General features: G+C 42.2%; 1 protein-coding gene across 1 annotated transcript in view; it reads left to right on the forward strand.

Moving 5' to 3' along the window:
* Positions 1-26,042, forward strand: part of STYXL2 (serine/threonine/tyrosine interacting like 2) — a 90,229-nt gene that overhangs the window by 47,280 nt on the left and 16,907 nt on the right. The window contains exon 3 of the mRNA XM_075263281.1: positions 8,660-8,754. Within this exon, the coding sequence (XP_075119382.1) occupies positions 8,660-8,754 (95 nt within the window). The remainder of the gene's footprint in view (positions 1-8,659; positions 8,755-26,042) is intronic.

The raw sequence follows: 26,042 nt of genomic DNA on the forward strand, positions 1-26,042 counted from the left end.
TAGATAGATAGGAGATAGATAGATAGATAGATAGATAGATAGATAGATAGGAGATAGATAGATAGGAGATAGATAGATAGATAGATAGATAGATAGATAGATAGATAGATAGGAGATAGATAGATAGATAGATAGATAGATAGATAGATAGATAGATAGGAGATAGATAGGAGATAGATAGATAGATAGATAGATAGATAGATAGATAGATAGATAGACAGGCAGTATACAGACAGTGTGTATTTGGCTGTAGATATTTCTATATACTCTTTGATACGATCTTTCTATTATTTTCCCGGTGATAACTATGAATGGCCGTCGCCACTTTTCACTGTAAAGTAAAGGCGTGTTACCATGGTAACTGCTAATGCAACCGAGGGGGAAAAGTCATTGTTGACCACAAGACATATTTGCCGCTTCCTATATCATTCCGGAAGATTCATATGGGACTATTACACGTGTGCGTCTGTATGAAGGGCTGAGTGGTCTACAGGGTGTACATGAAGGGTTAATGGGCCACCTATAGAGCAGGGCACCCATATGTACCAACACTGGTGGAGGCTCCGAGCCCAGCGGATCTGCCGGCCCCGGAGGAGTCTGGGAGGCGGACCCACGGAGGAGTCTGGGAGGCGGACCCACGGAGGAGTCTGGGAGGCGGCCCCACGGAGGAGTCTGGGAGGCGGACCCACGGAGGAGTCTGGGAGGCGGACCCACGGAGGAGTCTGGGAGGCAGACCCATGAAGGAGTCTGGGAGGCGGACCCTGACAAGTATGATATAACCCTGAAATTACTAGAGACGCCAGACCAGACCTCAAGATAAACATACCCTATAAAAATGCAGCCCCCCCCCATAATAAATACAGACCCCAGAATTACACTGATCCCTGGATACATATTCAACCCCAAATAAGACCCCCTAAATAACTACAGACCTCCATATATATAATACACAATATAGACCCCAACATACAACAAACCTCAGAACACACCACAGAATACAGACGTCTGATATATACAGAGACCCAAGAACAGACCCTCTAAATACAGACCCCATATATACAAAGACCCCAGATCAGACACCCTAAATGTAAATGTCCAATATATAGAGGACCCCAGATCAGACCCCCTGAATACAAACCTCCTATATATACAAACACTTTTCACACAACTTGATGGGCCTTGAGAACCTGCACGGATATAGTCATGTGACCTTACCTGTGCAGGTCCTGCAAAAGTCACAAAATCTGAAGATATTTCAATCTATTAACCCAACTGCATCTATAATAATAGAAAACATATGTGCATTACATCTCACCCACACCCCTACTACTCCCTACTACTACAACCTACTAATACTACTACTACTCCCTACTACTGCTCCCTACTACTACAACCTACTAATACTACTACTACTCCCTACTACTACAACCTACTACTACAACCTACTAATACTACTACTACTCCCTACTACTACTCCCTACTACTACAACCTACTAATACTACTACTACTCCCTACTACTACTCCCTACTACTACTCCCTACTACTTCTCCCTACTACTACTCCCTACTACTACTCCCTACTACTACTCCCTACTACTACAACCTACTAATACTACTACTACTCCCTACTACTACTCCCTACTACTACAACCTACTAATACTACTACTACTCCCTACTACTACTCCCTACTACTACTCCCTACTACTGCTCCCTACTACTACAACCTACTAATACTACTACTACTCCCTACTACTACTCCCTACTACTACAACCTACTAATACTACTACTACTCCCTACTACTGCTCCCTACTACTACTCCCTACTACTTCTCCCTACTACTACTCCCTACTACTTCTCCCTACTACTACTCCCTACTACTTCTCACTACTACTACTCTCTACTTCTACTCCCTACTACTACTCCCTACTTCTACTCCCTACTACTACTCCCTACTACTACTCTCTACTTCTACTCCCTACTACTACTCCCTATTACTACTCCCTAGTCTTGCTAGTCTTCAGTAGTTGATCCCTTTTAATGACTAATAATGATGACAGATTACAATGTTTCGGAACGTCTCGGCTCCTTTCTCAGGTAAATTTAAAAACCATTTCTGAAGGAGCAGATTTATATACAAAAAAACACATAGGGATAGAAGTCTAGCAGGAAGGGGGGGGAGGAGGGTTATTAGTAATTGGTAGAAACAATGTAAAAACTTACAGGTTCTTATCAGTTCTCAGGATCTCAGTTCAGTGATTTCTGTAGGATGCCATGAACCCATGTGAGAGATTCATCCCTTCCTCCAGTGTGTGAAGCAGGGTCATCAGCTTGTACTCATAAATCCGTCGTGCTTTCCTTGATTTAAAATTCCCTCTTAAAACCAAAATTTTCATGTGATTGGTGATATTATGATCCTCATTGTAGAAATGTTTTGATACGGGAAGGTCCATTCTTTGTTCTCTAATTGTATGGCGATGTGAATTCATCCGCGTTCTAAGCTGCTGTCCGGGCTCTCCATCATACAGATTATCAGTGGGACACTTGGTGCACATTATTACATACACTACATGCGGTGTGCTGCAGGTGAACGTACCTCAGACTTTATATTCCCTGTTAGAGTTTGGTATCTCTATCCTGTCAGTGGTCAGTATGTGCGGGCAGGTTTTGCACCTCTTCTGTCCACATGGGAATGTTCCTGTGTTAGTTGGAGGTGACAGTGAGCTGCTAATCACCATATTCCTGAGGTTTGGTGGCTGTCTGTAGCACAGGAGAGGGGGGTCTGGAAATATGGATGTTAGACGGTGGTCTTTTTGCAGTAGTGGATGTAGTTTGCGTGTGATACCTCTCAGCGTCTCCAGGCGGGGGTTATATGTGATGACCGGGGGCACCCGATTGTTCTCCTGTTTAGTGTTGTATGTTCACCTGTAACACACCTGCACATTATTACATACACTACATTAGGTGTGTTACAGGTGAACGTACAATACCAAACAGGAAAACAATACAATGTTCATAATAAAGACATTTTGGAGCTCACCGTGAGTAATCCAATGTCCTTTTCGAGGTGCACGATCTGCTTCCCGGACCAAGGAGCAAGACAAATATAACGAAGACGTAAAGAGTAGAGATGAGCGAACAGTGTTCTATCGAACACATGTTCGATCGGATATCAGGGTGTTCGCCATGTTCGAATCGAATCGAACACCGCGTGGTAAAGTGCGCCAAAATTCGATTCCCCTCCCACCTTCCCTGGCGCCTTTTTTGCACCAATAACAGCGCAGGGGAGGTGGGACAGGAACTACGACACCGGGGGCATTGAAAAAAATTGGAAAAAGTCATTGGCTGCCGAAATCAGGTGACCTCCATTTTAGACGAATAGTGGATTTCAAATCCGGGTCATATGAGAATGTGAACTTTGTGACTATGAGACAGGGATAGCTGTACAGGCAGGGATAGCTAGGGATAACCTTTATTTAGGGGGGAATGTTATTAAAAATAACTTTTTGGGGCTCTATCGGGTGTGTAATTGTGATTTTTGTGAGATAAACTTTTTCCCATAGGGATGCATTGGCCAGCGCTGATTGGCCGAATTCCGTACTCTGGCCAATCAGCGCTGGCCAATGCATTCTATTAGCGTGATGAAGCAGAGTGTGCACAAGGGTTCAAGCGCACCCTCGGCTCTGATGTAGGAGAGCCGAGGGTGCACTTGAACCCTTGTGCACCCTCGGCTCTGCTACATCAGAGCCGAGGGTGCGCTTGAACCCTTGTGCAGCCTCGGCTCTGCTACATCAGAGCCGAGGGTGCGCTTGAACCCTTGTGCACCCTCGGCTCTGCTACATCAGAGCCGAGGGTGCGCTTGAACCCTTGTGCAGCCTCGGCTCTGCTACATCAGAGCCGAGGGTGCGCTTGAACCCTTGTGCACACTCTGCTTCATCAAGCTAATAGAATGCATTGGCCAGCGCTGATTGGCCAATGTATTCTATTAGCCTGATGAAGTAGAGCTGAATGTGTGTGCTAAGCACACACATTCAGCTCTACTTCATCGGGCTAATAGAATGCATTGGCCAGCGCTGATTGGCCAGAGTACGGAACTCGACCAATCAGCGCTGGCTCTGCTGGAGGAGGCGGAGTCTAAGATCGCTCCACACCAGTCTCCATTCAGGTCCGACCTTAGACTCCGCCTCCTCCGGCAGAGCCAGCGCTGATTGGCCGAAGGCTGGCCAATGCATTCCTATGCGAATGCAGACTTAGCAGTGCTGAGTCAGTTTTGCTCAACTACACATCTGATGCACACTCGGCACTGCTACATCAGATGTAGCAATCTGATGTAGCAGAGCCGAGGGTGCACTAGAACCCCTGTGCAAACTCAGTTCACGCTAATAGAATGCATTGGCCAGCGCTGATTGGCCAATGCATTCTATTAGCCCGATGAAGTAGAGCTGAATGTGTGTGCTAAGCACACACATTCAGCACTGCTTCATCAAGCCAATACAATGCATTAGCCAGTGCTGATTGGCCAGAGTACGGAATTCGGCCAATCAGCGCTGGCTCTGCCGGAGGAGGCGGAGTCTAAGGTCGGACCTGAATGGAGACTGGTGTGGAGCGATCTTAGACTCCGCCTCCTCCAGCAGAGCCAGCGCTGATTGGTCGAGTTCCGTACTCTGGCCAATCAGCGCTGGCCAATGCATTCTATTAGCCCGATGAAGTAGAGCTGAATGTGTGTGCTAAGCACACACATTCAGCACTGCTTCATCAAGCCAATACAATGCATTAGCCAGTGCTGATTGGCCAGAGTACGGAATTCGGCCAATCAGCGCTGGCTCTGCCGGAGGAGGCGGAGTCTAAGGTCGGACCTGAATGGAGACTGGTGTGGAGCGATCTTAGACTCCGCCTCCTCCAGCAGAGCCAGCGCTGATTGGTCGAGTTCCGTACTCTGGCCAATCAGCGCTGGCCAATGCATTCTATTAGCCCGATGAAGTAGAGCTGAATGTGTGTGCTTAGCACACACATTCAGCTCTACTTCATCAGGCTAATAGAATACATTGGCCAATCAGCGCTGGCCAATGCATTCTATTAGCTTGATGAAGCAGAGTGTGCACAAGGGTTCAAGCGCACCCTCGGCTCTGATGTAGCAGAGCTGAGGGTGCACAAGGGTTCAAGTGCACCCTCGGCTCTCCTACATCAGAGCCGAGGGTGCGCTTGAACCCTTGTGCAGCCTCAGCTCTGCTACATCAGAGCCGAGGGTGCGCTTGAACCCTTGTGCACACTCTGCTTCATCAAGCTAATAGAATGCATTGGCCAGCGCTGATTGGCCAGAGTACGGAATTCGGCCAATCAGCGCTGGCTCTGCTGGAGGAGGCGGAGTCTAAGATCGCTCCACACCAGTCTCCATTCAGGTCCGACCTTAGACTCCGCCTCCTCCAGCAGAGCCAGCGCTGATTGGCCGAATTCCGTACTCTGGCCAATCAGCACTGGCTAATGCATTGTATTGGCGTGATGAAGCAGTGCTGAATGTGTGTGCTTAGCACACACATTCAGCTCTACTTCATCGGGCTAATAGAATGCATTGGCCAATCAGCGCTGGCCAATGCATTCTATTAGCGTGAACTGAGTTTGCACAGGGGTTCTAGTGCACCCTCGGCTCTGCTACATCAGATTGCTACATCTGATGTAGCAGTGCCGAGTGTGCATCAGATGTGTAGTTGAGCAAAACTGACTCAGCACTGCTAAGTCTCTGCATTCGCATAGGAATGCATTGGCCAGCCTTCGGCCAATCAGCGCTGGCTCTGCCGGAGGAGGCGGAGTCTAAGGTCGGACCTGAATGGAGACTGGTGTGGAGCGATCTTAGACTCCGCCTCCTCCAGCAGAGCCAGCGCTGATTGGTCGAGTTCCGTACTCTGGCCAATCAGCACTGGCCAATGCATTTCTATGGGGAAAAGTTAGCTTGCGAAAATCGCAAACTGACAGGGATTTCCATGAAATAAAGTGACTTTTATGCCCCCAGACATGCTTCCCCTGCTGTCCCAGTGTCATTCCAGGGTGTTGGCATCATTTCCTGGGGTGTCATAGTGGACTTGGTGACCCTCCAGACACGAATTTGGGTTTCCCCCTTAACGAGTTTATGTTCCCCATAGACTATAATGGGGTTCGAAACCCATTCGAACACTCGAACAGTGAGCGGCTGTTCGAATCGAATTTCGAACCTCGAACATTTTAGTGTTCGCTCATCTCTAGTAAAGAGGTAGATCGGCATCACTAAAGGGGGAAAAATATTAAATATAACTTTTAATCCATATGAGTAATAGAATGAAACAAAGATCCAAAAAAAGAAATGAAAAAACTGGAAAAACACATTAAAAAACACCATCCCATGACTAAGGAACTGAGCGCTCTGAAACGTGTTGGCGTTTTTAATGTGTTTTTCCTGTTTTTTTCATTTCTTTTTTTGTATCTTTGTTTCATTCTATTACTCATGTGGATTAAATGTTATCCTATTAATATTATAAATGTGAAAGTTTGTGAGTTTGGATGTTTGTGGGTTTGTGTGTTTGGATGTTTGGATGTTTGTTCCTCAATCACGCAAAACCCGCTCCACCGATTTGGCTGAAATTTTCCACAAACATAGTTAATACACCCGATTGAGCAATAGGCTACTTTTCCTCACAATAGCGCACATACGTTTGTGCCAGGACCCCCACAAAACCCAAACTCACACCACCATCTCTGCAATCTCACACACTTTGGACCATAGCAAGCCACAAAATTCATATTGCCCTCTGCAGCCTCGCCCCTAACCCCACACAATCACATATACATAGACTTTACCACTTTGCCCCTCACCTTAACGATACTCCAGGAGGCGCTCTATAACGCTCCGGAGCAGCCATGTTTGCCGACCCCCACCGCTCTGACAATCCGCGACACCGCCCACCCATGTCAATACCCCTAGGCGGTCTAATAAATGCAAAAAAAAAAGTTTACAAAAAGTAAAAAAAATATAAAAAAAATAAATAAAAAGGATTAAAAATTCAAATCACCCCCCTTTCCCTAGAACACATATAAAAGTAGTTAAATACTGTGAAACACATACATGTTAGGTATCCCCACGTCCGAAATCGCCCGCTCTACAAAGATATACAAATATTTTTCCTGTTCGGTAAACGCCGTAGTGGGAAAAATGGTCAAAATTGCAAAACCGCCATTTTTTCACTGTTTTGATTCTGATAAAAAATTGAATAAAAAGTGATCAAAGCAATAACATTTCCCGAAAATGGTAGAACTACAAAGTACACCCGGCCCCGCAAAAAAAGACGCCCTATACATCCCCGTACACGCAAGTATAAAAAAAGTTACGGCTGTCAGAATATGGCGACTTTTCAAAAAATAATTTTTTAACACAGTTTGGGATTTTTTTAAGGGGTCAAAATGTAAATAAAACCATATAAATTTGGTCTCCCCGGAATCGTAACGAAACACAGAATACAGGGGACATGTCATTTTGGTTGCACAGTGAACGCCGTAAAACCGAAGCCCATAAGAAAGTTGCAGAAATGCATTTTTTCTTCCAATCCACCCCATTCTGAATTTTTTCCCTGCTTCCCAGTACATTATATAGAATAAATAATGGCGGCATCATGAAGAAAAATCTGTCCCGCAAAAATTAAGACCTCATATGGCTCTGGGAGCGGAGAAATAAAAAAGTGATGGGGTTTAGAAGGAGGGGAGTCAAAAACGAAAATCAAAAAATGCCATCGGCGGGAAAGGGTTAACTTCAAATACTTCTGTCCCAAAGTCACTATGTAAAGTTTCTCACAACACCGTATATATAGCAGCTCTAATACAAAGTAACTGCAACACAAAAGTCTCACGGATTCTCTGAATTACAGCAAAAACAAGATACAAAGTTACATTTCATATCCCATCCCTTATACACAGTACGAAAACCTTACCCGCGCCTGTATATACACACTTCTACAATCACCGCAGACCAAGTCGCGGGTACCAGCTAGTATTTTATATTTTTCCCCCTTTAGTGATGCCGATCTACCTCTTTACTTCTTCGTTAGATTAGATACACCCAGTGGACAGTATCACATGTCATAGGATTAGATACCAAGTGACAGCAGATGGAGTCACAAATCATAGGCTTAGATACAGAAGCTCAGCAGACTGTATCACACTTGTTAGGATTAGATACTGTGGGGACGTAGCTCGTATCAGCAGTGGTGCGGACCCAACCAATCACAGACAGGGACACAAAATCTGAGGCAAACAGGTTTATTTAAAAAGAAAACAGTAAAATAAACCTTCACATCACAAAACTGTCAAACAAAACCCTGCTCGTCCGAGCACTAACTAAATAGTATACGTGGCTTACTACCAGACACACCAACAAAGACAAAGCAGACTTAGGTCTCACCAGCCTCAGTGTCAGGACAGACCCCGGTGCCTCCTCTCACTCCCAGGATCTGCCCTGACCTGCAGGCTCAGTGAGCCAAGGACCCAAACCTGGGCTGAGGCCTACACAAGACCCGCACTGGACCACACATAGGTCAGGAATCTATGAGAGATACAGCAGGACCCAGCACTCGGCCTGTCACCTGCTCACTGATATTCTTAATTGTACAAAGATTTGACCTTTCCATTTGTATTTACAGCTTGTCCATGGTCTCAGACGCGTATACAGAGAGTATCTTCATGGAACCGATCCACCTGTCATCTGCTATAGCCGCCAAGAAGATTATTAATGAAGGTAAAGCTCGTCTTATAGACGCCCGTCACAGAGAAGAGGAGGAGTGTGCTAACTACATAGATAGATAGATAGATAGATAGATAGATAGATAGATAGATAGGAGATAGATAGATAGATAGATAGATAGGAGATAGATAGATAGATAGATAGATAGGAGATAGATAGATAGATGGATGGATAGATAGATAGATAGATAGATAGATAGATAGATAGATAGATAGATAGGAGATAGATAGATAGATAGATAGATAGATAGGAGATAGATAGATAGATAGATAGATAGATAGGAGATAGATAGATAGATAGATAGATAGATAGATAGATAGATAGGAGATAAGATAAGATAAGATAATCCTTTAATAGTCCCACCTTGGGGAAATTTCAGCGTGTTACAGCAGCATAGTAACACAGATACAGGATAATACAGAGTAATATGTTACAGACGTAGACACAGATAAGCTGAGAAGAGAAGATATACTAGGAGTCCATGGCAGCTAAGGAAAAACAGAAGAGAAAGAGGAAGACCTCATGGTCATCCTCATAATCATTAGTTCTCTGTGCGGAGAGCTCTTCGTTTGGTCTGATGTAGATTATACAGCCTGGTCGCGGTTGGAAGGAAGGACCTGCGATAGCTCCTTCTCACACTTGGGGTGAAGCAGACGGTCGCTTACAGAGCTGCCAAGTCCCATTAGGGTCCCATACATGGGGTGGGATTTGTTCTCCCGCATGGAGGTCACCACAGACAGTCTCCTTCTGTCACCCACCACCTGTACTGGGTCCAAGGGGCTCCCCAGGACAGAGCTGGCCCTCCTGATCAGCCTGTCAAGTCTATTTCTGTCCCTGGTTGATATACTGCTCCCCCAGCAGGCCACACCGAAAAAGATGGCTGAGGCAACCACAGAGTTGAAGAAGGCCCTAAGAAGTGGCCCCTGGACCCCCGGCCCTAAGAAGTGGCCCCTGGACTCCGAAGGCCCTAAGAAGTGTCCCCCGGACTCCGAAGGCCCTAAGCCTCCTGAGATAGATAGATAGATAGATAGATAGATAGATAGATAGGAGATAGATAGATAGATAGATAGATAGATAGATAGATAGATAGATAGGAGATAGATAGATAGGAGATAGATAGGAGATAGATAGATAGATAGATAGATAGATAGATAGATAGATAGATAGGAGATAGATAGATAGATAGATAGATAGATAGATAGATAGATAGGAGATAGATAGATAGATAGATAGATAGATAGGTAGATAGATAGATAGATAGATAGATAGATAGATAGATAGATAGATAGGAGATAGATAGATAGGAGATAGATAGATAGATAGGAGATAGATAGAAAGATAGATAGATAGATAGATAGATAGATAGATAGATAGATAGATAGATAGATAGGAGATAGATAGATGATAGATAGATAGATAGGAGATAGATAGATAGATAGATAGATAGATAGATAGATAGATAGATAGATAGATAGATAGATAGGAGATAGATAGGAGATAGATAGATAGGAGATAGATAGATAGATAGATAGATAGATAGATAGATAGATAGATAGATAGATAGGAGATAGATAGATAGATAGATAGATAGATAGATAGATGATAGATAGATAGATAGATAGATAGATAGATAGATAGATGATAGATAGATAGATAGATAGATAGGAGATAGATAGGAGATAGATAGATAGGAGATAGATAGATAGATAGATAGGAGATAGATAGATAGATAGATAGATAGATAGATAGATAGATAGATAGATAGATAGGAGATAGATAGATAGATAGATAGATAGATAGATAGATAGATAGATAGATAGGTCCGGTTCTTTGAGTATTCCCCGCCCCCAGCTTGACAGACACTGATTTATTCTCACAGGGGGGGGGGGGGGGGGGGGGCAGGTTACTTCCTGACCCCTTACTCGGCAATTGAGTTAATTTTTGAGGTCACTCGCCCTAACTGTGTAATTTGCAGCAAGTAACTGCTGACACCCGTCTGTGTATGGAAGATATGCCAGCCATTTATAGCGCCCTGCACGTTCTTTATTTATCGCTGCCTTTGATGCTTCTCCTCAGCGTCTTCCCCCTTCTTAATGATCAGCTCAATAAAGATCATAAGTCTGACACCAAATTCTCCACGGAAAGAAAGATATTCTGCCCACTGCTGCATTCACAATTATACAGAGGTGTCAGAGCTGAAATCTCTCCCCAATTCCTTATTTGTTCAGATTATTGGGATCAGCACAGAGTAAATTATAGCAGAATAGTGAGCGCAGCTCTGGAGTATAATACAGGATAAGTAATGTAATGTATGTACACAGTGACTGTACCAGCAGAATAGTGAGCGCAGCTCTGGAGTATAATACAGGATAAGTAATGTAATGTATGTACACAGTGACTGTACCAGCAGAATAGTGAGCGCAGCTCTGGAGTATAATACAGGATAAGTAATGTAATGTATGTACACAGTGACTGCACCAGCAGAATAGTGAGCGCAGCTCTGGAGTATAATACAGGATAAGTAATGTAATGTATGTACACAGTGACTGTACCAGCAGAATAGTGAGCGCAGCTCTGGAGTATAATACAGGATAAGTAATGTAATGTATGTACACAGTGACTGTACCAGCAGAATAGTGAGCGCAGCTCTGGAGTATAATACAGGATAAGTAATGTAATGTATGTACACAGTGACTGCACCAGCAGAATAGTGAGCGCAGCTCTGGAGTATAATACAGGATAAGTAATGTAATGTATGTACACAGTGACTGCACCAGCAGAATAGTGAGCGCAGCTCTGGAGTATAATACAGGATAAGTAATGTAATGTATGTACACAGTGACTGTACCTGCAGAATAGTGAGCGCAGCTCTGGAGTATAATACAGGATAAGTAATGTAATGTATGTACACAGTGACTGCACCAGCAGAATAGTGAGCGCAGCTCTGGAGTATAATACAGGATAAGTAATGTAATGTATGTACACAGTGACTGTACCTGCAGAATAGTGAGCGCAGCTCTGGAGTATAATACAGGATAAGTAATGTAATGTATGTACACAGTGACTGTACCAGCAGAATAGTGAGCGCAGCTCTGGAGTATAATACAGGATAAGTAATGTAATGTATGTACACAGTGACTGTACCAGCAGAATAGTGAGCGCAGCTCTGGAGTATAATACAGGATAAGTAATGTAATGTATGTACACAGTGACTGTACCAGCAGAATAGTGAGTGCAGCTCTGGAGTATAATACAGGGTAAGTAATGTAATGTGTGTACACAGTGACTGTACCATCAGAATAGTGAGCGCAGCTCTGGAGTATAATACAGGATAAGTAATGTAATGTATGTACACAGTGACTGCACTAGCAGAATAGTGAGCGCAGCTCTGGAGTATGATACAGGATAAGTAATGTAATGTATGTACACAGTGACTGTACCAGCAGAATAGTGAGCGCAGCTCTGGGGTATAATACAGGATAAGTAATGTAATGTATGTACACAGTGACTGCACCAGCAGAATAGTGAGCGCAGCTCTGGAGTATAATACAGGATAAGTAATGTAATGTATGTACACAGTGACTGTACCAGCAGAATAGTGAGCGCAGCTCTGGAGTATAATACAGGATAAGTAATGTAATGTATGTACACAGTGACTGCACCAGCAGAATAGTGAGCGCTGCTCTGGAGTATAATACAGGATAAGTAATGTAATGTATGCACACAGTGACTGTACCAGCAGAATAGTGGGTGCAGCTCTGGAGTATAATACAGGATAAGTAATGTAATGTATGTACACAGTGACTGTACCAGCAGAATAGTGAGCGCAGCTCTGGAGTATAATACAGGATAAGTAATGTAATGTATGTACACAGTGACTGTACCAGCAGAATAGTGAGCGCAGCTCTGGAGTATAATACAGGATAAGTAATGTAATGTATGTACACAGTGACTGCACCAGCAGAATAGTGAGCGCAGCTCTGGAGTATAATACAGGATAAGTAATGTAATGTATGTACACAGTGACTGTACCAGCAGAATAGTGAGCGCAGCTCTGGGGTATAATACAGGAGAAGTAATGTAATGTATGTACACAGTGACTGTACCAGCAGAATAGTGAGTGCAGCTCTGGAGTATAATACAGGATCAGTAATGTAATGTATGTACACAGTGACTGCACCAGCAGAATAGTGAGCGCTGCTCTGGAGTATAATACAGGATAAGTAATGTAATGTATGCACACAGTGACTGCACCAGCAGAATAGTGAGCGCTGCTCTGGAGTATAATACAGGATAAGTAATGTAATGTATGCACACAGTGACTGTACCAGCAGAATAGTGAGTGCAGCTCTGGAGTATAATACAGGATAAGTAATGTAATGTATGTACACAGTGACTGTACCAGCAGAATAGTGAGCGCAGCTCTGGGGTATAATACAGGATAAGTAATGTAATGTATGTACACAGTGACTGCACCAGCAGAATAGTGAGCGCAGCTCTGGAGTATAATACAGGATAAGTAATGTAATGTATGTACACAGTGACTGTACCGGCAGAATAGTGAGCGCAGCTCTGGAGTATAATACAGGATAAGTAATGTAATGTATGTACACAGTGACTGCACCAGCAGAATAGTGAGCGCAGCTCTGGAGTATAATACAGGATAAGTAATGTAATGCATGTACACAGTGACCAGCAGAATAGTGAGCGCAGCTCTGGAGTATAATACAGGATAAGTAATGTAATGTATGTACACAGTGACTGTACCAGCAGAATAGTGAGCGCAGCTCTGGGGTATAATACAGGATAAGTAATGTAATGTATGTACACAGTGACTGCACCAGCAGAATAGTGAGCGCAGCTCTGGGGTATAATACAGGATAAGTAATGTAATGTATGTACACAGTGACTGCACCAGCAGAATAGTGTGCGCAGCTCTGGAGTATAATACAGGATAAGTAATGTAATGTATGTACACAATGACTGTACCAGCAGAATAGTGAGCGCAGCTCTGGAGTATAATGCAGGATAAGTAACGTAATGTATGTACACAGTGACTGTACCAGCAGAATAGTGAGCGCAGCTCTGGAGTATAATACAGGATAAGTAATGTAATGTATGTACACAGTGACTGTACCAGCAGAATAGTGAGCGCAGCTCTGGAGTATAATACAGGATGAGTAATGTAATGTATGTACACAGTGACTACACCAGCAGAATAGTGAGCGCAGCTCTGGAGTATAATACAGGATAAGTAATGTAATGTATGTACACAGTGACTGCACCAGCAGAATAGTGAGCGCAGCTCTGTGGTATAATACAGGATAAGTAATGTAATGTATGTACACAGTGACTGTACCAGCAGAATAGTGAGCGCAGCTCTGGAGTATAATACAGGATAAGTAATGTAATGTATGTACACAGTGACTGTACCAGCAGAATAGTGAGCGCAGTTCTGGAGTATAATACAGGATGAGTAATGTAATGTATGTACACAGTGACTACACCAGCAGAATAGTGAGCGCAGCTCTGGAGTATAATACAGGATAAGTAATGTAATGTATGTACACAGTGACTGTACCAGCAGAATAGTGAGCGCAGCTCTGGAGTATAATACAGGATAAGTAATGTAATGTATGTACACAGTGACTGCACCAGCAGAATAGTGAGCGCAGCTCTGGAATATAATACAGGATAAGTAATGTAATGTATGTACACAGTGACTGTACCAGCAGAATAGTGAGCGCAGCTCTGGAGTATAATACAGGATAAGTAATGTAATGTATGTACACAGTGACTGCACCAGCAGAATAGTGAGCGCAGCTCTGGGGTATAATACAGGATAAGTAATGTAATGTATGTACACAGTGACTGTACCAGCAGAATAGTGAGCGCAGCTCTGGAGTATAATACAGGATAAGTAATGTAATGTATGTACACAGTGACTGTACCAGCAGAATAGTGAGCGCAGCTCTGGAGTATAATACAGGATAAGTAATGTAATGTATGTACACAGTGACTGTACCAGCAGAATAGTGAGCGCAGCTCTGGAGTATAATACAGGATAAGTAATGTAATGTATGTACACAGTGACTGCACCAACAGAATAGTGAGCGCAGCTCTGGGGTATAATACAGGATAAGTAATGTAATGTATGTACACAGTGACTGTACCAGCAGAATAGTGAGCGCAGCTCTGGAGTATAATACAGGATAAGTAATGTAATGTATGTACAGAGTGACTGTACCAGCAGAATAGTGAGCGCAGCTCTGCAGTATAATACAGGATAAGTAATGTAATGTATGTACACAGTGACTGCACCAGCAGTATAGTGAGCGCAGCTCTGGAGTATAATACAGGATAAGTAATGTAATGTATGTACACAGTGACTGCACCAGCAGTATAGTGAGCACAGCTCTGGAGTATAATACAGGATAAGTAATGTAATGTATGTACACAGTGACTGCACCAGCAGAATAGTGAGCACAGCTCTGGAGTATAATACAGGATAAGTAATGTAATGTATGTACACAGTGACCAGCAGAATAGTGAGCGCAGCTCTGGAATATAATACAGGATAAGTAATGTAATGTATGTACACAGTGACTGCACCAGCAGAATAGTGAGCGCAGCTCTGGAGTATAATACAGGATAAGTAATGTAATGTATGTACAGAGTGACTGCACCAGCAGAATAGTGAGCGCAGCTCTGGAGTATAATACAGGATAAGTAATGTAATGTATGTACACAGTGACTGTACCAGCAGAATAGTGAGCGCAGCTCTGCAGTATAATACAGGATAAGTAATGTAATGTATGTACACAGTGACTGCACCAGCAGAATAGTGAGCGCAGCTCTGGAGTATAATACAGGATAAGTAATGTAATGTATGTACACAGTGACTGCACCAGCAGAATAGTGAGCGCAGCTCTGGAATATAATACAGGATAAGTAATGTAATGTATGTACACAGTGACTGTACCAGCAGAATAGTGAGCGCAGCTCTGGAATATAATGCAGGATAAGTAATGTAATGTATGTACACAGTGACTGTACCAGCAGAATAGTGAGCGCAGCTCTGGAGTATAATGCAGGATCAGTAATGTAATGTATGTACACAGTGACTGCACCAGCAGAATAGTGAGCGCAGCTCTGGAGTATAATACAGGATAAGTAATGTAATGTATGTACACAGTGACTGCACCAGCAGAATAGTGAGCGCAGCTCTGGAGTATAATACAGGATAAGTAATGTAATGTATGTACACAGTGACTGCACCAGCAGAATAGTGAGCGCAGCTCTGGAGTATAATACAGGATAAGTAATGTAATGTATGTACACAGTGACTGCACCAGCAGAATTGTGAGCGCAGCTCTGGAGTATAATAGAGGATAAGTAATGTAATGTATGTACACAGTGACTGCACCAGCAGAATTGTGAGCGCAGCTCTGGGGTATAATAGAGGATAAGTAATGTAATGTATGTACACAGTGACTGTACCAGCAGAATAGTGAGCGCAGCTCTGGAGTATAATGCAGGATCAGTAATGTAATGTATGTACACAGTGACTGCACCAGCAGAATAGTGAGCGCAGCTCTGGAGTATAATACAGGATAAGTAATGTAATGTATGTACACAGTGACTGTACCAGCAGAATAGTGAGCGCAACTCTGGAGTATAATACAGGATAAGTAATGTAATGTATGTACACAGTGACTGCACCAGCAGAATTGTGAGCGCAGCTCTGGGGTATAATACAGGATAAGTAATGTAATGTATGTACACAGTGACTGTACCAGCAGAATAGTGAGCGCAACTCTGGAGTATAATACAGGATAAGTAATGTAATGTATGTACACAGTGACTGCACCAGCAGAATAGTGAGCGCAGCTCTGCAGTATAATACAGGATAAGTAATGTAATGTATGTACACAGTGACTGCACCAGCAGAATAGTGAGCGCAGCTCTGGAATATAATACAGGATAAGTAATGTAATGTATGTACACAGTGACTGCACCAGCAGAATAGTGAGCGCAGCTCTGGAATATAATACAGGATAAGTAATGTAATGTATGTACACAGTGACTGCACCAGCAGAATAGTGAGCGCAGCTCTGGAGTATAATACAGGATAAGTAATGTAATGTATGTACACAGTGACTATACCAGCAGAATAGTGAGCGCAGCTCTGGAGTATAATACAGGATAAGTAATATAATGTATGTACACAGTGACTGTACCAGCAGAATAGTGAGCGCAGCTCTGGAGTATAATACAGGATAAGTAATGTAATGTATGTACACAGTGACTGCACCAGCAGAATTGTGAGCACAGCTCTGGGGTATAATAGAGGATAAGTAATGTAATGTATGTACACAGTGACTGCACCAGCAGAATAATGAGCGCTGCTCTGGAGTATAATACCGGATAAGTAATGTAATGTATGTACACAGTGACTGTACCAGCAGAATAGTGAGCGCAGCTCTGGAGTATAATGCAGGATCAGTAATGTAATGTATGTACACAGTGACTGCACCAGCAGAATAGTGAGCGCAGCTCTGGAGTATAATACAGGATAAGTAATGTAATGTATGTACACAGTGACTGCACCAGCAGAATAGTGAGCGCAACTCTGGAGTATAATACAGGATAAGTAATGTAATGTATGTACACAGTGACTGCACCAGCAGAATAGTGAGCGCAGCTCTGTAGTATAATACAGGATAAGTAATGTAATGTATGTACACAGTGACTGCACCAGCAGAATAGTGAGCGCAGCTCTGGAATATAATACAGGATAAGTAATGTAATGTATGTACACAGTGACTGCACCAGCAGAATAGTGAGCGCAGCTCTGGAATATAATACAGGATAAGTAATGTAATGTATGTACACAGTGACTGCACCAGCAGAATAGTGAGCGCAGCTCTGGAGTATAATACAGGATAAGTAATGTAATGTATGTACACAGTGACTATACCAGCAGAATAGTGAGCGCAGCTCTGGAGTATAATACAGGATAAGTAATGTAATGTATGTACACAGTGACTGCACCAGCAGAATTGTGAGCGCAGCTCTGGAGTATAATACAGGATAAGTAATGTAATGTATGTACACAGTGACTGCACCAGCAGAATAGTGAGCGCTGCTCTGGGGTATAATAGAGGATAAGTAATGTAATGTATGTACACAGTGACTGCACCAGCAGAATAGTGAGCGCAGCTCTGGAGTATAATACAGGATAAGTAATGTAATGTATGTACACAGTGACTGTACCAGCAGAATAGTGAGCGCTGCTCTGGTGTATAATACAGGATAAGTAATGTAATGTATGTACAGAGTGACTGTACCAGCAGAATAGTGAGCGCAGCTCTGCAGTATAATACAGGATAAGTAATGTAATGTATGTACACAGCGACTGTACCTGCAGAATAGTGAGCGCAGCTCTGGAGTATAATACAGGATAAGTAATGTAATGTATGTACACAGTGACTGCACCAGCAGAATAGTGAGCGCAGCTCTGGAGTATAATACAGGATAAGTAATGTAATGTATGTACACAGTGACTGCACCAGCAGAATAGTGAGCGCAGCTCTGGAGTATAATACAGGATAAGTAATGTAATGTATGTACACAGTGACTGCACCAGCAGAATAGTGAGCGCAACTCTGGAGTATAATACAGGATAAGTAATGTAATGTATGTACACAGTGACTGCACCAGCAGAATAGTGAGCGCAGCTCTGCAGTATAATACAGGATAAGTAATGTAATGTATGTACACAGTGACTGCACCAGCAGAATAGTGAGCGCAGCTCTGGAATATAATACAGGATAAGTAATGTAATGTATGTACACAGTGACTGCACCAGCAGAATAGTGAGCGCAGCTCTGGAATATAATACAGGATAAGTAATGTAATGTATGTACACAGTGACTGCACCAGCAGAATAGTGAGCGCAGCTCTGGAGTATAATACAGGATAAGTAATGTAATGTATGTACACAGTGACTATACCAGCAGAATAGTGAGCGCAGCTCTGGAGTATAATACAGGATAAGTAATGTAATGTATGTACAAATTGACTGCACCAGCAGAATTGTGAGCGCAGCTCTGGAGTATAATACAGGATAAGTAATGTAATGTATGTACAAATTGACTGCACCAGCAGAATTGTGAGCGCAGCTCTGCAGTATAATACAGGATAAGTAATGTAATGTATGTACACAGTGACTGCACCAGCAGAATAGTGAGCGCTGCTCTGGGGTATAATAGAGGATAAGTAATGTAATGTATGTACACAGTGACTGCACCAGCAGAATAGTGAGCGCAGCTCTGGAGTATAATACAGGATAAGTAATGTAATGTATGTACAGAGTGACTGTACCTGCAGAATAGTGAGCGCAGCTCTGGAGTATAATACAGGATAAGTAATGTAATGTATGTACACAGCGACTGTACCTGCAGAATAGTGAGCGCAGCTCTGGAGTATAATACAGGATAAGTAATGTAATGTATGTACACAGTGACTGCACCAGCAGAATAGTGAGCGCAGCTCTGGAGTATAATACAGGATAAGTAATGTAATGTATGTACAGAGTGACTGTACCTGCAGAATAGTGAGCGCAGCTCTGGAGTATAATACAGGATAAGTAATGTAATGTATGTACACAGTGACTGCACCAGCAGAATAGTGAGCGCAGCTCTGGAGTATAATACAGGATAAGTAATGTAATGTATGTACACAGTGACTGTACCAGCAGAATAGTGAGCGCCGCTCTGGAGTAGAATACTGGATGTATACACAGTAAAGCTCCATCTAGTGGTGGTCACTGGTAGACAGGATTTTACCCCCCATCTTCGTCCTTAGTGTTTTGGGTGATTCAGTATTTCTTGGTATTCAGTAGTTTGGCCGCTCGCAGGTAGGAGTTGGGTGATGAGGACATGAAGGCTTCTCTGTGAAGGGCGACTCAGGGACTTGTATTTCCAGGTCATTACTTTTTGATTTTTTCGGGGGAAACGTTCTTAAAAGAAGATTCTGACACTTCAGCTTTTATGCAGTCAGATAAATAGCCGACATTTTCGTCTCCGCGGGAAATTCCAGAGCAATTTTTACCTCTGAAGGACTTCAAATCAAAGCGGACATATGCACCCTGCACCGAGCGCCGCCGCTTTGATGTCTCCTTCCAGTCCCACTTCTACTGACACAAAATACTTCTGACACCCTCAGAAGCTCCGACAAAGATATTCCTGGTAAAGAGCGAAATTGGGGAAGAGTCAGAGACTAAATAGCGGCAGCACTTACCGGCCCCGGGACTTCCCATTGTATCGTGCGGGGCCAGGAGAATGTTTTTGAGAAAATGTTAAAAAAAGTTACAAAAATTGCCAAATTTTTGTATCTAGAGGAATCTGTAACTGGGACATGGTGGTCCTTACACTGGGATTGATCATATACTTGTTTGGCACTTTTTCCACTGAATATTGACGGTTTCCAGGTAGCAACAGTACCTTGCTGACTGTTTCCAGATGACAATACAATGTTCTTGACTGCTTCAAGACTGCAACAGTATTTCATTTATGTATCAGATAGTAATAGTACTTAGTTGACTGATTTTTGGTACTATTTGTACCTTGTTGACTGTTTCCAGTTAGCAATAGAATTTAGTTGATGGTTTCCAGGTAGAATTATTATATGAGTAATGGTTTCCAGTTAGCTATATTATCTTGTTGATGGTTTCCAGGTAACAACAGTATTCTATTGCCTGTTTTCAGGTACCAGCTGCATCTTGCTGACTGTTTCCATTCAGTAGAACTATGTAGACATTACCAAGATAACATAAATTTCTTGATGGATCTTTTTCTAGTGACTTGGTGACGACTGACTTGTTCACCAGCTATCTTTTTGTTTCCTGATCGCAAGCGCATCTTGTTGACAGTTTCCAGTTATCGACTTTATCTTGTCAATGGTTTCCAGTTAGCAATAATATGGTATTAATGGGTTCCAGGTCGCGGTAGTATTTTGTTGACTGTTTTTAGATAGTAGAAATGTGTTGTTGATGGTTTCCATATACCCATAATATCTGATTGATGGCCTCCAGATGGCAGCAATATCTTGTTGACAGTTTCCAGTTCAGATAACATCTTGTTGATAGTTCCCAAGTACAAGCTGCATTTGTCAATGGTGTAAAGTTACTAATATTATCTTGTTGATGGTTTCCAGCTTCTAATAGTACTATGATAATGCTTTCCAGGTAGCAACATTTTCTTGTTGATGGTTTCCCATTAACAAAAGTATATTGTTGATGTTTTCTAGGTAACAACATTAATATTTTAAGCATTTCCATGTAGCAGCAATATCATTTTGATGGTTTCCCATTGAAAAAGTACAATGTTGATGGTTGCTTGGTAACAACATTGTTATATGAAGCATTTCCCGATAGCAACATTATCATGCTGATGGAACCCAGTAGTATATTGCTGATGGTTTCCAGGTAGCAGTAGTATATTGCTGATGGAACCCAGTAGTATATTGCTGATGGTTTCCAGGTAGCAGTAGTATATTGCTGATGGTTTCCAGTTAGCAGTAGTATATTGCTGATGGTTTCCAGTTAGCAGTAGTATATTGCTGATGGAACCCAGTAGTATATTGCTGATGGTTTCCAGTTAGAAGTAGTATATTGCTGATGGTTTTCCAGTTAGCAGTAGTATATTGCTGATGGTTTCCAGTTAGAAGTAGTATATTGCTGATGGTTTCCAGTTAGCAGTAGTATATTGCTGATGGTTTCCAGTTAGCAGTAGTATATTGCTGATGGTTTCCAGTTAGCAGTAGTATATTGCTGATGGTTTCCAGTTAGCAGTAGTATATTGCTGATGGTTTCCAGTTAGCAGTAGTATATTGCTGATGGTTTCCAGTTAGCAGTAGTATATTGCTGATGGTTTCCAGTTAGCAGTAGTATATTATTGATGGTTCCCAGTTAGCAGTAGTATATTGCTGATGGTTTCCAGTTAGCAGTAGTATATTGCTGATGGTTTCCAGTTAGCAGTAGTATATTGCTGGTGGTTTCCAGTTAGCAGCAGAGTATTGTTGATGGTTTCCGGTTAGCAGTAGTATATTGCAGATGGTTTCCAGTTAGCAGTAGTATATTGCAGATGGTTTCCAGTTAGCAGTAGTATATTGTTGATGGTTTCCAGTTAGCAGCAGAGTATTGTTGATGGTTTCCAGTTAGCAGTAGTATATTGCTGATGGTTCCCAGTTAGCAGTAGTATATTGCTGATGGTTTCCAGGTAGCAGTAGTATATTGCTGATGGAACCCAGTAGTATATTGCTGATGGTTTCCAGGTAGCAGTAGTATATTGCTGATGGTTTCCAGTTAGCAGTAGTATATTGCTGATGGTTTCCAGTTAGCAGTAGTATATTGCTGATGGAACCCAGTAGTATATTGCTGATGGTTTCCAGTTAGAAGTAGTATATTGCTGATGGTTTTCCAGTTAGCAGTAGTATATTGCTGATGGTTTCCAGTTAGAAGTAGTATATTGCTGATGGTTTCCAGTTAGCAGTAGTATATTGCTGATGGTTTCCAGTTAGCAGTAGTATATTGCTGATGGTTTCCAGTTAGCAGTAGTATATTGCTGATGGTTTCCAGTTAGCAGTAGTATATTGCTGATGGTTTCCAGTTAGCAGTAGTATATTGCTGATGGTTTCCAGTTAGCAGTAGTATATTGCTGATGGTTTCCAGTTAGCAGTAGTATATTATTGATGGTTCCCAGTTAGCAGTAGTATATTGCTGATGGTTTCCAGTTAGCAGTAGTATATTGCTGATGGTTCCCAGTTAGCAGTAGTATATTGCTGATGGTTTCCAGTTAGCAGTAGTATATTGCTGGTGGTTTCCAGTTAGCAGCAGAGTATTGTTGATGGTTTCCGGTTAGCAGTAGTATATTGCAGATGGTTTCCAGTTAGCAGTAGTATATTGCAGATGGTTTCCAGTTAGCAGTAGTATATTGTTGATGGTTTCCAGTTAGCAGCAGAGTATTGTTGATGGTTTCCAGTTAGCAGTAGTATATTGCTGATGGTTCCCAGTTAGCAGTAGTATATTGCTGATGGTTTCCAGGTAGCAGTAGTATATTGCTGATGGAACCCAGTAGTATATTGCTGATGGTTTCCAGGTAGCAGTAGTATATTGCTGATGGTTTCCAGTTAGCAGTAGTATATTGCTGATGGTTTCCAGTTAGCAGTAGTATATTGCTGATGGAACCCAGTAGTATATTGCTGATGGTTTCCAGTTAGAAGTAGTATATTGCTGATGGTTTTCCAGTTAGCAGTAGTATATTGCTGATGGTTTCCAGTTAGAAGTAGTATATTGCTGATGGTTTCCAGTTAGCAGTAGTATATTGCTGATGGTTTCCAGTTAGCAGTAGTATATTGCTGATGGTTTCCAGTTAGCAGTAGTATATTGCTGATGGTTTCCAGTTAGCAGTAGTATATTGCTGATGGTTTCCAGTTAGCAGTAGTATATTGCTGATGGTTTCCAGTTAGCAGTAGTATATTGCTGATGGTTTCCAGTTAGCAGTAGTATATTATTGATGGTTCCCAGTTAGCAGTAGTATATTGCTAATGGTTTCCAGTTAGCAGTAGTATATTGCTGATGGTTTCCAGTTAGCAGTAGTATATTGCTGGTGGTTTCCAGTTAGCAGCAGAGTATTGTTGATGGTTTCCGGTTAGCAGTAGTATATTGCAGATGGTTTCCAGTTAGCAGTAGTATATTGCAGATGGTTTCCAGTTAGCAGTAGTATATTGTTGATGGTTTCCAGTTAGCAGCAGAGTATTGTTGATGGTTTCCAGTTAGCAGTAGTATATTGCTGATGGTTTCCAGGTAGCAGTAGTATATTGCTGATGGTTTCCAGGTAGCAGTAGTATATTGCTGATGGTTTCCAGGTAGCAGTAGTATATTGCTGATGGTTTCCAGTTAGCAGTAGTATATTGCTGATGGTTTCCAGGTAGCAGTAGTATATTGCTGATGGTTTCCAGTTAGCAGTAGTATATTGCTGATGGTTCCCAGTTAGCAGTAGTGTATTGCTGATGGTTCCCAGTTAGCAGTAGTATATTGCTGATGGTTCCCAGTTAGCAGTAGTATATTGCTGATGGTTTCCAGTTAGCAGTAGTATATTGCTGATGGTTCCCAGTTAGCAGCAGAGTATTGTTGATGGTTTCCAGTTAGCAGTAGTATATTGCTGATGGTTTCCAGGTAGCAGTAGTATATTGCTGATGGTTTCCAGGTAGCAGTAGTATATTGCTGATGGTTTCCAGGTAGCAGTAGTATATTGCTGATGGTTTCCAGTTAGCAGTAGTATATTGCTGATGGTTTCCAGGTAGCAGTAGTATATTGCTGATGGTTCCCAGTTAGCAGTAGTATATTGCTGATGGTTCCCAGTTAGCAGTAGTATATTGCTGATGGTTTCCAGTTAGCAGTAGTATATTGCTGATGGTTCCCAGTTAGCAGTAGTATATTGCTGATGGTTCCCAGTTAGCAGTAGTATATTGCTGATGGTTTCCAGTTAGCAGTAGTATATTGCTGATGGTTCCCAGTTAGCAGTAGTGTATTGCTGATGGTTCCCAGTTAGCAGTAGTATATTGCTGATGGTTCCCAGTTAGCAGTAGTATATTGCTGATGGTTTCCAGTTAGCAGTAGTATATTGTTGATGGTTTCCAGTTAGCAGTAGTGTATTGCTGATGGTTCCCAGTTAGCAGCAGTATATTGCTGATGGTTCCCAGTTAGCAGTAGTATATTGTTGATGGTTTCCGGTTAGCAGTAGTATATTATTGATGGTTCCCAGTTAGCAGTAGTATATTGCTGATGGTTTTCCAGTTAGCAGCAGTACATTGCTGATGGTTTTCCAGTTAGCAGTAGTATATTGCTGATGGTTCCCAGTTAGCAGTAGTATATTGCTGATGGTTCCCAGTTAGCAGTAGTATATTGCTGATGGTTCCCAGTTAGCAGTAGTATATTGCTGATGGTTTTCCAGTTAGCAGTAGTATATTATTGATGGTTCCCAGTTAGCAGTAGTATATTGCTGATGGTTTCCGGTTAGCAGTAGTATATTGCTGATGGTTCCCAGTTAGCAGCAGTACATTGCTGATGGTTTTCCAGTTAGCAGTAGTATATTGCTGATGGTTTCCAGTTAGCAGTAGTATATTGCTGATGGTTCCCAGTTAGCAGTAGTATATTGCTGATGGTTCCCAGTTACCAGTAGTATATTGCTGATGGTTTTCCAGTTAGCAGCAGTACATTGCTGATGGTTTTCCAGTTAGCAGTAGTATATTGCTGATGGTTCCCAGTTAGCAGTAGTATATTGCTGATGGTTCCCAGTTAGCAGTAGTATATTGTTGATGGTTTCCGGTTAGCAGTAGTATATTATTGATGGTTCCCAGTTAGCAGTAGTATATTGCTGATGGTTTTCCAGTTAGCAGTAGTATATTGCTGATGGTTTTCCAGTTAGCAGTAGTATATTGCTGATGGTTCCCAGTTAGCAGTAGTATATTGCTGATGGTTTTCCAGTTAGAAGTAGTATATTATTGATGGTTCCCAGTTAGCAGTAGTATATTGCTGATGGTTCCCAGTTAGCAGTAGTACATTGCTGATGGTTTTCCAGTTAGCAGCAGTACATTGCTGATGGTTTTCCAGTTAGCAGTTGTATATTGCTGATGGTTTTCCAGTTAGAAGTAGTATATTATTGATGGTTCCCAGTTAGCAGTAGTATATTGTTGATGGTTTCCGGTTAGCAGTAGTATATTGCTGATGGTTTCCAGTTAGCAGCAGTACATTGCTGATGGTTTTCCAGTTAGCAGTAGTATATTGCTGATGGTTCCCAGTTAGCAGTAGTATATTGCTGATGGTTTCCAGTTAGCAGTAGTATATTGCTGATGGTTCCCAGTTAGCAGCAGTACATTGCTGATGGTTTTCCAGTTAGCAGTAGTATATTGCTGATGGTTCCCAGTTAGCAGCAGTACATTGCTGATGGTTTTCCAGTTAGCAGTAGTATATTGCTGATGGTTCCCAGTTAGCAGTAGTATATTGCTGATGGTTCCCAGTTAGCAGTAGTATATTGCTGATGGTTTTCCAGTTAGCAGCAGTACATTGCTGATGGTTTTCCAGTTAGCAGTAGTATATTATTGATGGTTCCCAGTTAGCAGTAGTATATTGCTGATGGTTTTCCAGTTAGCAGTAGTATATTGTTGATGGTTCCCAGTTAGCAGTAGTATATTGCTGATGGTTTTCCAGTTAGCAG

This window comes from Leptodactylus fuscus, chromosome 2, assembly GCF_031893055.1.
Source record: "Leptodactylus fuscus isolate aLepFus1 chromosome 2, aLepFus1.hap2, whole genome shotgun sequence".
In the NCBI taxonomy this organism is placed as follows: Eukaryota; Metazoa; Chordata; class Amphibia; order Anura; family Leptodactylidae; genus Leptodactylus; species Leptodactylus fuscus.